This window comes from Canis lupus, chromosome 28, assembly GCF_048164855.1.
Source record: "Canis lupus baileyi chromosome 28, mCanLup2.hap1, whole genome shotgun sequence".
NCBI classification, from domain to species: Eukaryota; Metazoa; Chordata; class Mammalia; order Carnivora; family Canidae; genus Canis; species Canis lupus.
This window is the reverse complement of record NC_132865.1, coordinates 35,008,128-35,022,297: the sequence shown is the minus strand read 5'-3', so window position 1 is coordinate 35,022,297 and position 14,170 is coordinate 35,008,128. Positions and strand designations below refer to the sequence as shown.

Here is a 14,170-nt window from a genome sequence, read left to right as displayed (position 1 = left end):
TGTGAGGCATGAAACAATAAAAATCTTAGAGCTGTAACCTCTCTGACATCAACTATATCAACTTCTTTCTAGATATGTCTCCTGAGGCAAGGGATACAAAAGCAAAAATAAAACTGTTAGAACTTCTTCAAGATAAAAAGCTTTTACCCAGTGAAGGAAGCAATCAACAAAACTAAAAGGCAGCCTATGGAATGGGAGAAGATATTTGTAAACAACATATCTGATTAAAGGTTAGGACCCAAAATACATAAAGAACTTATAAAAGCCAACCCCAAAACTAAATAATCTGATTGAAATATGAGCAGAAGACATGAAGAGACATTTTTCCAAAGAATACAAATAGATGGTCAACAGACACATGAAATGATGCTCAATATCACTCATCATTAGGGAAATGCAAATCAAAACTATAAACTCACACAGAATGGCTAAAATCAACAACACAAGAAACAACAGGTGTTGGCAAGGATGCAGAGAAAGGGGAACCTTCTTACACTGTTGATGGGAATGCAAACTGGTGCAGCCACTCTGGAAAACAGAACAGAGTTTCCTCAAAAAGTTAAAAATAGAACTACCCTACAAACCAGCAACTGCACTACTAGGTATTTACTCAAAGAATACAAAAATACTAATTCAAAGGCATACATGTACCCCAATGTTTATAGCAGCATAATTTACATTAGGCAAATTATGGAAATAGCCCAAGTGTCCACCAACCGATAAATTGAATGGATAAAAAAGACGTGAGATATATATATCTAGAGAAAGAGAGAGAGAGAGAGAGATCAGAATATTACTAATCAGCCATAAAAAAGAATGAAATCTTGCCATTTGCAACATTATGGAAGGAGGTAGAGATTATTACGCTAAGTGATATAAGTCAGTCAGAGAAAGACAAATACCACATGATTTCTCTCATGTGGAATTTAAGAAACAAAACAAATGAACAACGGGGGAAAAAAGAGAAAGAGAAGCAAATCAAGAAACAGACTCTTACCTATAGAGAACAAACTAATGGTTCCATCAGGAAGGTGAGTGAGGGAATGAGTGAAATGGGTGATGGGGATTAAGGAGTGCACTTGTGATGAACACTGGGTGTTGTATGGAAGTGTTGAAATACTGATTGTACAACTAAAACTGATATCATACTGTATGTTAACTAACGAATTTAAATTAAAAACCAAAAAAATTTAAATGGTGATCAACTCAGAATATCAGCATTTTACAACCCCTAATGAATGAATGGATCTAGGAAATGATCATTAGTGGATGATGGCATCATAAAGGAGTACATTAGGGTCTCCTCAAAAAAGTAGTCAACATGACCTGATAAAAATGATCAAACTTGAATCTTATCAACACTACCCAGAGAAGAAAACACAAGGACAAATATGTTAAACATACCACATATGTACAGTCATCAAAATCAAGACAGTGAAAAGTAGGCAGGAAAGGAAAAAAAAAAATGGAAGAGAAATCCGTGGTGTAAAAGAGACTTAAGATACATATCAAATAATCATATTTAGGTCTTGTTTGGATTGTATTTCAAACAAACTGTAAAGAAAATATGATAATCAGGAAAATATGAAAACTGAGTATTTGATATTAAATTGTCCTTATTTGTAATGTAATATGATACTGCATTTATGTGTGTCAGTTATTTTTAATAAAATATTTACAGATGAAATAACATGATGCCTAGAATTTATTATTTTAAGATTTTCTGGTGGCAGGGAGTAAGTGGTGGTATAAATAAAAAATAATGTATGTATTGTACATACATGTATCAATAATTACTTAATCTGGGTGAAGCGTATAATAGATTCGATATACTATTTTTTTCTCCTTTTGTATATGTGTGAAATTTTCAATAATAAAACACTTTTTAGAAGACACCAGGAAGGTTTACAGACACATGCTCTTGGACTTCAGACTTGCACAGTGCCCTAGGGGAAATCCATCGTACCAATGAGCACATACTGACCAGAAAGGCTGCGTGTATATTGTCACAGTAGCAAATTCCTTCTATACCTGAGTTTCCAACACATTTCGCCTCATTCTTTATTTTTTTAATATTTTTTTAAATTTTTTTTTTATTTGTGATAGTCACAGAGAGAGAGAGAGAGAGAGAGGCAGAGACACAGGCAGAGGGAGAAGCAGGCTCCATGCACCGGGAGCCCGATATGGGATTCGATCCCGGGTCTCCAGGATCGCGCCCTGGGCCAAAGGCAGGCGCCAAACCACTACGCCACCCAGGGATCCCCCGCCTCATTCTTTAGATTGCAAGTCAGTGGATTGCCTTTAATGAGGATGAAGATTGCAGTGACTTCTCAAAGTGAACATTTAAGAATAAGGGTACTTCTTAAGCAGTTAACTTTGGGCCTTAAATTAATAAGCCACTAAAGTAACCGTTTTTTGTGTGTGCTTGTATATAGTGGCTTGCAGAAAAGAAAAACAGCCTTGGTGTTTGAATTATAAATTATCACTCATTTCTTTCTTATTCTCCATGTTTTCTTTCTAGATATTTCCACACAATCTACTTAGGTATTCGAAGTCGACAGAGTGGGGAGAATGACAGATGGAGATTTTACTGGAAAATGGTGTATGAGTATGCAGATGTGAGTATGCTGCATTTGCTAGCCACCTTTCTGGAAAGTGCTCCACAGCTGGTCCTGCAGCTCTGCATTATCGTACAGACTCATAGATTACAGGCCCTCCAAGGTAAGGGCTTGCAATTTGGTTTCTGACTTTGGGGAAAGATTGGCTACTTTTGTCATATCCAAAGAACTGTTCTAATACTGTTTATTGACAGAGGCCATGGTTCTCCCTGTTATATATCTGCTATTTGACATGAGAATTTGTGAATTGTGTATTTTCTTCTTCACGGTTACTTGTGATGGGTTTTTTTTGTTGTTGTTGTTTTTGTTTTTTGTTTTTTTTTTTGTTTTTTTGTTTTTTTTTGCCTTCAAGCTGCCCTCTGAGTAGAAAAAAAATTCTATGATTTTACATTTGGTCAGAATGTAAATAGAGGCAACTGAGTCTTCCTGGCTTGTGTCATAGAGTAATTTCCAAAACTGTGGGAGAAAAAAGGCCTAGTTCTCTCTCTTTCTAATACTATTTATACATATATTTGAACATGAGGATAATCTCTATCATTTCCTTTTGACATTAAGAAACAGGGAGAGTTTAAAAGGAAATGGTAAAGATTACCATAATATTGCTTTCAAAGTCAGAAGGGAAAAATTTTTGTCAATATTTAGTAATACATTGTTTATATACTACTAAGCTTTATTAAAAATTACCAGATTAATATTTTTGTGTTTTACTCTCTTGTTTGTCTCATAAGTAGGACTGTCACTTGTAAGAAATCTACCCCTATGTTTCTTAAGGCTCTGCTACTCAAATCTTTTCTAGTAGCAAGAAAATCAGACAGACCAGTGGGTATACAAATGAATAAAAGGATGGACAGATAGCCATTTTCTAAATAAGGAGTTTCCTGGTAATATGTCAATCCTATAACTAAATAGATGTTGTGTAACTGTTAACATATTATAATGTGCTCATTTTATTTCCATCTCATCAGAGCCTTTGCTGTGACTTCTATGTACACACATGTTGCTGTCCTTTCTGGGCCATGGTCTAACTTGAGATTTGATCTAGTTGGTTTGGGGAATCTCTACAGTGTCCTTACAACTTTTCATAGCAAGGAGCATATTAGCTTTGACTGGGCATTTTAATTGGCGAGGGGTGGGGACCATATAAGAGGAAAAGAAAGACGGAGAGTGTACTGGTAGGCAGGGACTCATTTATTTGTGAATGTCTAGCCAACCCTGGCTCTGCACTAGAATAGCTTTGGTCCAAGAAGTTTGAGAAAAGAGTCAAAGAGATCCATGGGGTGTGATATCCCATGCTAGAAAGCAAATTGGGAAAAAAAAGACAAAGTAGTGCATTAACACAGGAACAGATGAGAACAGCCTGGAGAAAGCAAGATGTATAAATTAGCTGTAGATGACTGTCTTTAGTGGTGAAAGACCCCAGGCTTGAAGAGGGAGGATCTGACTTGGCCACTCACTTCTTTGCTGTGAGACCTTGTGCAAGTCACTTAATGTCTCTGGGCCCCAAATTCTCAAATGTAGAAGTCACCAATGAAACTAGATGATCTCCAAACTCCTTGGAGCTCTATTCCCTCTTTGCATCAATGAATGCCCAGTAACCTTCCAGGGCCAGGGATATGCGTTAGGAAATGGTGGGTAAATGAGGCATAAATTTAGAGGCAACATCACACTAAATCTCTATCAAAGAATCTCTATCAAAGAATCTCCAGAACAACTTGGCAAAGTCCTGGGATAGTTACATAAGAGGAAAATCCATGCATAAATATGGAACATTGTAAGCTACCTTTCTGTGGCCCAAGAAATACTGGGTGTCCATACTAGATTTCTAAAAGATTTAAAAAATCATAGAGAAGATTTTATCCTAAAGATGATGGAGACAAAGCAAGAAAGGTGAGAGAGAGCATCAGAAAATGAGATCAGTTTGGCTGGAGAGTTTTATATGGTTTTGTAGGAAAAAAAAATAGAAAGCAACCCTTAGTTTTTCTGAGATTATTCTTTCTAAACATAGGAATCAAAATTTCTGCTTCACACAGTTGTGTCTCTTCACTGACACCTGGTGTCCCCAGTTTATCTGTTAAACTCACATTTGCATGAGGTTTACTTTGGGAGCCACACCTCATCCTCAGCCAAGGCAAGTCAGGCTGTCAAAATTAGAAAGCTGTAGGGGAAATGTGTTCTGTATCACTCCCAAAGTGGTCAAAAGACAGGCTGATTCAAAGATCACTAGGATCAATGCAAGTCATTGAGCACAAGGTGAGGAATTAGCCTTCTGCCTAGGTCATAGTGTTGCCATTTTTTTTTGTTTGTTTTTTTATTTTTTATTGGTGTTCAATTTACTAACATACAGAATAACCCCCAGTGCCCGTCACCCATTCACTCCCACCCCCCGCCCTCCTCCCCTTCCATGTTTTGATAAGGGAGGTGGGCAGAAAGTTATTTCAAAAGATCAAACAATGGAAAATACCTGACAGCAAACAACAACCACAAAACCTCCAGCAAATGAAGATGAGCCCAGGCAATACCATCTAAATCAGTTTGCATTTTGAAGAGAAACCTGTCTTCAGAGAGAGCTTCCAAATTCAACCCTCCACTGATAGATGATTCCACTTTAAATGAACCAGCTTATAAATTAAACGGTGTGAATAAATTACAGGAACAGAGCTTTTCCCCTCTGGAGAAGAAAAATAAATGTGATAGAAGCTATTCTGACATATATTTTCATATATATTTATGGTATAAGATTCTTGGGATTTATATATAAAAACACAACTTTCTGCAGTGGATGCAAATAATCAATGGCATGAACCCTCTGAACTATTTACAAATAACTCTGCATTAAAATTTTTTAAATATTCTTATTTAGCAGATAGAGAGTGGTCCTAAGTCTGCAAGTCATTCTTGTAAATATCTGTCTAGAATTATTAGTTTTTAGGATAGAAACGATATGCTTTTTTATCCCAACTTCAACCACCTATTACTCTGAAGGACACTCTTTTAAAAACTAATAAGGAGGGAGGTCTGGGTGGCTCAGTCAGTTAAGTATCTGCCTTTGCCTCAGGTCTTGATCTCAGGGTCCTGGGATGGAGTCCCATGTTGGACTCCCCACTCAGTGGGGAGTCTGCTTCTCCCTCTGCCCCTCCCCTTGCTTGTGCTCACTCTCTAATTAATAAACAAACAAACAAACAAAATCTTTAGAAATAAAAAACCAATAAAATCAAAGAAAAGATGTGATATTTTAAAACTGATGCTTAAAAATTGTATTCTCCTTATGGAAGTTGGCATAGCCCTAAAACACTGTTAGCTGTGAAAATCCCTTCTCAGCAACCCTAACTTAGTGAATCATTAAGTCAGAGATACCTCATTGTACTGGAGGCTGACAGGTTTAGTGGTGAGCCATGCATGTAAAGTATAATGCTTTCTCAGTTTGCACCGTCCCAGGAAGGACAGTTTGGCTCCTGTCCTGAGACCAGGAAGCAGAATAAGTCAGAAACTTGAAAATGAACATCCAGTCTTTTCACTCCACAATGTTACCTTAGACACAACTACTGCTTTTCATTGGATCTGGAGTTTTCCTAGGAATATCTATCTCTGAAGTGAAGAAATACTCAAGAGGGTCCAGTTGTACGCACATAGCTAACTAAGAAGGCACATAGTGCATAAGACCACTTAGTATAGTGTCTTAGAGTTTTCAGTATACATCTTGCTATGATTTTCCAGTCTAATTCCATTTCCCTGCCAGAAGAGGAAAAGACACAGAGAGAGAGAAATGCAGGAAGGAAAGAAAGAGGAATGGAAGGAGAAAGACTACATGATAAACCAAGATGGGCAATGGTGTACCTACCTGTTCATCTCAGTTTAAGGACACTGCTCTTGGTGTTAAAGACATAAGATGTGGTCCACGGCCTGCCTGTCCTATTTTTAAGCAACATTTCAAACTCATCCAGGGCCTTTGATTGTATCTAAATAATACAAGAAAAGGTAGAAGGTTGACTGTTTACCTACTGTACAAAGAAATTGCCCTACTTGGCCTTTTGGTTGTAAAATGAGCAAACTGTGCTTAGAGGGTCTCTAAGTCACTTTTAGTTTTGTGAGCGTGATTCTGTGAGTACTCAGTTTGGTTGTGTAAACCCAGCCTCACGATGTTGGCAGAGAAGATACTGATTCACCTACAAAGAAGTATCCACAGGCCTTCTCTAGCAGTACAGCATTGCTCAGCACCATGCTCCATGTGATCAAAGGGTGTGCTCCATGGAGCAGCCCAGGGAATGCTGTGCAGGATCATGGCACCCATGTATTTATTCCTCCCAGAGTGTGTGCTGTGTAAGTCACACTCCAGGTTGGTGCAGCTCAGTTGCCTGGCTCTAGCAGCCAGGTGTGCATGCCTACCAGTGAAGCCATCATGAAGGAACCATCTAGGTAAACCAGAAGAAATGCAAGTTGCATGCCAATCTGCTAACCCAAATATTTCCACCTTTTTTTTCAGCTGGCTTTAGTTCTTCATTTCCAGTGTCCACATTTACTTGTCATTACTAGAAAATCTCATTTAACACTCTACATGTACTTCGCTGTGATGTGCAGAGTGAGTGACAAACAAATGCCTTCCCACAGGCCATGTGTCCAGAACAGCTTTGTTGAGCAAGAAAAACACCAACACCTACTTCGATTCTGTTGTCTTCAGATCCAAAACCCCACGTGTTGCCCCTTTTGCCAACAGTTTATCCTGAATACTTCATGAAAAGAAGAGAGGAAAGGGGGCTGGGAGAAGTTTTTAATTATTCTTTTCCTGTCTTGCCTCCCATAAGACCATCAGGGAAGTAACAAGTTAAGGGGCCGTCCTCAAACATCTGTCACTGTGCCCAACAAACTCAAGTAACTAAGATATCCCCAAAGTGTGAAAAACACTTTATTTTCCATGTCCTGATGAGGATTTTCAAGACCTAAGTCATGGGATATCCAGTCAGCTCAACTTTACTGTCAAGCAGGTAGAGCCACACCCAACTGCCTTTACATAGTTCAAGTCAGAGAAGAAACCCAGCTACCTTCAGGCTCAAGGCCTTCTCCCTCTGCCAGATGCCTGGCTTCACCTCCGGGTTTCTTCAGGGAGGAGAAGCACAGGCAAGAGTGCCAGCCTGTGAGTGGGACTGTGGCCCACATCCCTTTAGATCTGTCTACTTTGCAGTTGCTATTTTCATTCGTTAATTAACACATTTATCGAATGTCTATTATGTGCATGACGGTGTGTGAAGCTCTGCAAAATCTGTCCTAAAAAAAGTTCATGTTTTTATTAAAAGTTTATAATGTGACATTATAAACAACGTGACAAAACATATTTAGAAACACTTAATTTATCTGGGTGTAATCTAGAATATTCCATTTTCTACTTGGGACATTTGAAATGAGAGGAGCCCTTCGAGCGCATCTAGCTCACCCTCTGCCACTGAGAGGCCACCGAGGCTCTGCTTGAGCCCACTATTCATCGTAGGACAGTTTGAATGAATCACAGACTCTTGGAAAGGGCCTAACTAGGCATCTAGCCCATCACTCTACCTGACACATGAATCTCTGATCAGTTCTGCCTCGGCTCACTACATTCAGTCTCAGGGGCTGCCATCACACTCGGAAGACTACTCATTATCATAACTCTGAAAAACAAAAAAGCTCTCCTACCCAACTTTGGGCAAGCAGTACCCTAGCCTCTCTGTACATTGAATGCTCCTGCCAAGCAGGTTACTTTTAGTCAATAGGCAGTTTTCTCCTCTAGTTGAGCGAATGCTTCACAAGAGTCATTTTGGATTTGAAGCTGTTCATTTTAACTACCTTGTTCTTGTGACCACTTAGTTTAATTAAATAGTATATAAACTGGTGAAATCTGAATGTGGAAAAAGTATTGTTTCTATGAAATCTATACTGACAGTTTCAGGATCAGTGGATTAGACCAGAGCAGGGCAGGCAGTGCTTTCCTAACCATGCAGCATCAAAGTGTCAGGCCCCCTCTCCTGTTACCCATTTTCTGGCTCTCAGAGGTAGTTTGCAGGTCATGAGGGCTGCAACCTGGCCACTCTGCCCTCCTTTGCACAAGGCTAGCCAAGAGCTGTATGCATGTGCCTCCAATGTCCCCAGACCACTCTATGGGTCTTAATGTTGTATCTCTGAACATTAGCTCCTTTTCTTTTTTGCTATTTGTGATGATATGTCAATTAGAGTACCATCCCTCATCAGGAATGCAGAACATGTTAAATATTCCAAAAGAAGAGATTTAAATCAGTAGATATGCTCCATGGGCGCTGGGAAGCTGAGAGGACAAGAAGCAGATGTCATACAAGTAAGAGTTCCTAATTAAAGGAAGAAGCTCCATGCCCTAGGGCCAGAGGAATGAAGGAAGAGGTGCTCAGATCTCTGGGGAGGGCACAGCCTGGTGGATGTGGGTGACAAAGGGGTGGGGCACAGCAGCTGCTGATGCTGCCCTGGGAAGTCAGCCAGGCAGAGATGGAGCAAGGCCCCAAGGACATGGTAAGGCTGTGTGGCTTTAGAACAAAAGAAGCTGGGGACAGGAGGCAGGAACTTTAGAGGCCAGTGAGAATAGGATGCTGATCTGAGCTGGAATCCAGAAGAAAGACTCCTCTCCTCTCCTCCTACCTTTCAACATCCTACCAGTACTACCTCTCAGCAGAACTTAATGGGAAACCAGCTGGTGAGAGGTTCAGGGAAATCTCTGCAGGCCCAGCTCCACCTCTTGGGCAAAAGGTAACCTACTTCCCGTTCCGTTTGTTACTTTTGCCTGTTTCCAGCTGAGAAATGATAACTGAGCTTGTTAAAGCCAGAAAGACCACTGTATGAACAAATGTACAGGCTTTAGATCATGGAGATTACGTCATGTGAAAGATAGCTAAGTGGCCAGATTTGGCAACTGATATGTCTTCCTTCAATGTATGACCCCAGAGTTCAAGTGGCCACGCAGCAGTGTCCAGCAATCCTAATGGATTTCTTCTTGAAATTCACTGTCCTGCTCCCAAACTCACTGTATTCTCATTCTTGAAACACTGCATCTGGCACTCTGAACTGCTGGCCCATTTATTTCAGTGAGAAAACAGAAGCTTCTGTTCTGTTCTGAAAACAGTTATTTTCCATCCTAATTCTACTACTCTACCAGCCTCTGCACCCATCTACCTGGGGTTGCTCAGTTTACAAGGAGAAACTGTGCTCGAGCCTATCTATCCACCCCTCCTCTGTGCTAGATTCCATCCCCGATCACCTACTCAAGCATCTTGTTCATGAAATTAGCCTCTCTCCCTCTCCAGCATTTTCCTTTTCTGTATTGTTGCTAGTACACATAAGCAAGAATCCTGTAATAACTCCCATCTTTATTAAAAAGAGAAATTGGCCCTTATCACCTACTACCATCATACCTTCTTGCTCTTCACGAACTCCTTGAAAGATTCCTCTGCTTTCCCTCTTCTTCCCCACTTCCTATTCTCTATATGTTTTTGTTTTATAATTTTTAAGACACTGTTTTTGAAATGTATACCACATATGCAGTAAACTACACAATCATCATCATAAGAAACCCCTACCAAGAGAACATGAGTAGCATCACAGAAGCTCTTCTCTTCACGCATGCACACCAGCATCTCCTCCACTCTCCCTAAGTATGATCACTGTTTTGACAAATTGGTTTTCCAGGTTTTTGAGCTTTCTATAAATAGAGTCATACATTGTTGTGTATATATGTGCATATGCACATATGTGTGTTTCTGGGTTTTTTCATTCAGCATTATACATGTAGCTATAACTCATTTTGGTCACTCTAAAATAATCCATTGTAAGAATAAACCTCAGTTGATTTATCCATTGTTGTTGATGGACACGTGGTTTGTTCTCAGTGAGGGGGCATTATGAATGACGTTTTATGGATGTTTTTACATGCCTCTACACATGTATACACATTTCTCTTGGGTTAATACCTAAGAGTGAAATTGCTGAGTCACGGAATACAGGCACACTGAACTTTAGTGGATGATTCCAAAGTATTTTCCAAAGCAGTCGTACTTTGGAAGCAGGCAAAAGTAAATACAAAGTATGTTTGTGTTGATGGCTCCAAATATTCTCCAAAATTTGATATTATTGGCTATCTTAATTCTAGCCATGAGTAGGATCTCAATGTGTTTTTAATTTGCATTTTATGATAATGATCATGTTAAAAAGTGTCCTTGATTTCTCTTCTTCCTCACCTTCTTACTCAATCCATCAGCAAGGTCTATCTGCTCCATCTTCAAAATACATCTCAAAGCTGATCACCCTATACCACCTCCACCACACCTTTATCCAAGCTACAACCTAGCTAGACTTCTCCAATGAACTGCTCTCCATGCTTCATCCTTGCCTCCACACGGTCTATTTGCCATATAGCAGCCATAGTGATCTTTGTATCTCTTTATTACTTGATTCTTTATTGCAATTAAAACAAGTTCAACCTTTTTTTTTGTAATGAGTGTGGGACAAGGTGCCCTGGTTTGGTATCTCCACACCTCTCTATCCTTCCTCTACTCACCCAAGTCTGGTAGCACTGGCCCTCTGTTTCTTAGACACGCCATGTTGGCATTTGCTGGTCCTTTGCTTTGTCCTTCCCTCTTCACATGACTCATCCTCTTCACTCAGGACCACACTTGAGCATCACTTCTAAAACTCATATCACCTTCCCTGCAAGTAGATCCTCCTTCCCCCTCCCTCCTCATTCTGTGTTATTTTTCACCATAGCCAATTGAAATTTTATTTGTTCACATGAATTGTTGTTATTATTATTCTCTATCATCCTTACTGGAGGGCAAGCTGCATGACAGTGAGGAATATAGAGATAAGACTGAAAAATAGAAAGCACTCAAAAAGTATTTGACTAAAAAAAAAAAAAAAAAAGTATTTGACTAAAGAATTTAGTATGTAATTACCATGCTCAGGATCTACCTTATTTTCTACTGGTTTCTCAATTGGACTAGCAGTACATACTGCTAGTTAAGTTTCCGTGGAAAATCATAGTGTTATTTTACATGGATGAAAAACATAATATAAGATCTCCCCAAATATTGTATTTTTAATACTTCTACATATTTGGAAATTTTAAAATACCAACTTTTTATTCTCTATTATAACTGCTAGTCAAGATAAAATGGAAAGCACAAACACACACAAAGGAGAAAATCAAAACTGTCTTCCTGAAAGAGGTAATAAAAATCCTGCCACTGAGAAATAATTAGTGATTATATTTTATTGCTTATTCTTATATACTTCTACGATACTTTAGTATACATTACATTAAAATATAGATACCACTTTATAACTTCCTTTTTTTGACAACACACCACGAACATATGTCCGTAACTATGTGTATATAGTTTCTACATTGTTTCTAACAACTGCATAACTTACCAACATGGATTTTCTTTTTCTTCCCCAATAATTCCCTATTTTTAAAATCATGTTATCAAATTACATTAAGAACTAAATCTTTGCAGACAGCCTCAACTATTTCTCAAAAATAAATACCTAAAAAGTGAAATTGCTGGATTTCAGGTCAGGGGTTGAAGACTTTTGATACATGTCAAATTGGAAATCAAAAAGTACATTTCTTAAGAAGAATTCTGCAATGTCTCAAGTTTCTGATTTATGTGCACAGGAAGTCAGTGAGGGCAAAAATTGTGACAAGGACAGAGAAATCTCTGGATATCTAGGAAAGTGCTCTTAATAGTGCCTATTCAAATATGAAGGGCTTAATTCCAAGAAGTGCCCTCTAGTTTCTTTCCTTCTTACTTCATTGTATCCACCTTTATAAACTTTATTAAATCTATTCTATTAAACAGCAGCAGTTTGTTGCTGATTAAACAAAATTTTAAAAACAGCTTCATCACAGACTTTCAATTTTAGTGAGCCAAAGTTGTAAGGAAAGCAGACACACATTCCTTGAAACACATGACAAAAATTTGACCAAAGAAAACTTGTAAAGAGTTAAACCAGACAAAAATTATAAAACAGCAGCCTCTACACTGGACGGTTGTGATTTCTTTTAGCATTATAAACTAAATTTATGCAATAGCATTTAGTGCACAGCCCAGTCCGATATTGAAAAAATAAATAAAAGACAGCATGTCCTCCCTTCCAGTGCTGACAAACTCAGTAGAAGCTGCCAAAAACAAGGGTAACGTTAGCAATGATGCTTGCGCTCAAAGGCCATTACACATTCCTTCCTGGCAGCATGGACCACCGCACTTGGCACATACTAGGCAATCAATGGATATTTGTTGGATAAAATGAAGAATGAATGCCTGCTCTCTGGCAGAGCCCTATGCTAGGTGGATTGATATAAAAACAAATGGCACAGGCCCGGCTCTCAAAGTATTCAGCCTACTGGAAAAGAAAGACCAAAATGCCATCTTAACTCTATGTTTAACTCTGTGTTCTATTTGTGGCCGTGTTACCATCCTGTGGTAACTCAAAACGATCTCTTATGGAAAATGACACAGGGAAAGCCAAAATGCCATGCTTGCTGTCTGTCTCCAACAAACATATCAAGGAATGTTGGAAGAATCAAGGAGGGCAGCCGGGATGGCTCAGCAGTTTAGCGCCGCCTTTGGCCCAGGGTATGACCCTGGAGACCTGGGATCGAGTCCCATGTCGGGCTCCCTGCATGGAGCCTACTTTTCCCTCTGCCTGTGTCTCTGAGCCTCTCATGAGTAAATGAATAGAATCTTTAAAAAAGAAGAAGAAGAAGAAAGAAGAAAGAAGGAAGAAGAAGAAGAAGAAGAAGAGGAATCAAGGAAGTTTTCATAAAAAGAATGACTTCTGAGATGGATCACAAACAACACCTAACATCTTTTTCATATTCTATTAAAAAAAATAGAAATGTGGGGATCCCTGGGTGGTGCAGCGGTTTAGCGCCTGCCTTTGGCCCAGGGCGCAATCCTGGAGACCCGGGATCGAGTCCCACGTCGGGCTCCCGGCATGGAGCCTGCTTCTCCCTCTGCCTATGTCTCTCTGCCTCTCTCTCTGTGTGTGACTATCATAAATAAATTAAAAATTTAAAAAAAAATAGAAATGTGAACAAAGCTAGAAGGGAGAGTCTGTTGGTTTTGTCTATGCCTGTCTGTTCAGTAATGCTGATGATTCTAAAAGCAATGGTATTGTTGGTGTTATTTATAGTACATGATTAATATTTATTTCTCAGACTTGAAAGATCTTTCTAGTAGCAAAGTAGGTCCTTGCTTATATGCTTTTAAAGAAATACAACCTATTTTCCTATATCGCTTTTCAGCCTGTGTTTTTGCATTGTATGGTACTTGAGATTCCCAATAGATACATCAATAAAATAGTAAACTGCCAGTCTGCTTAATCAATACATAAACAGAGTTGAGTTTTAAAGACTAGCAACACTCACCATAGGTTGAATGAAATAAGTCAATCGGAGAAGGACAGTCATATGGTTTCACTCATACATGGAATATAAGAAATAGTGAAAGGGATCATAAGGGAAGGGGGAGGACTGAGTGATGAAAAATTAGAGAGTAAGA

The 14,170-nt window shown here is 39.0% G+C and overlaps 1 protein-coding gene across 2 annotated transcripts in view; it reads left to right on the top strand.

Moving 5' to 3' along the window:
* XKR4 (XK related 4) overlaps nt 1–14,170 on the top strand; it is a 441,904-nt gene that overhangs the window by 265,639 nt on the left and 162,095 nt on the right. For both annotated transcript variants that reach the window (XR_012020188.1, XM_072804607.1), the window contains exon 2: nt 2,522–2,721. Coding sequence is in view for 1 of the 2 variants with exons in the window: in XM_072804607.1 (XP_072660708.1) it covers nt 2,522–2,721 (200 nt within the window). In the remaining variant the exon portion in view is untranslated. The remainder of the gene's footprint in view (nt 1–2,521; nt 2,722–14,170) is intronic.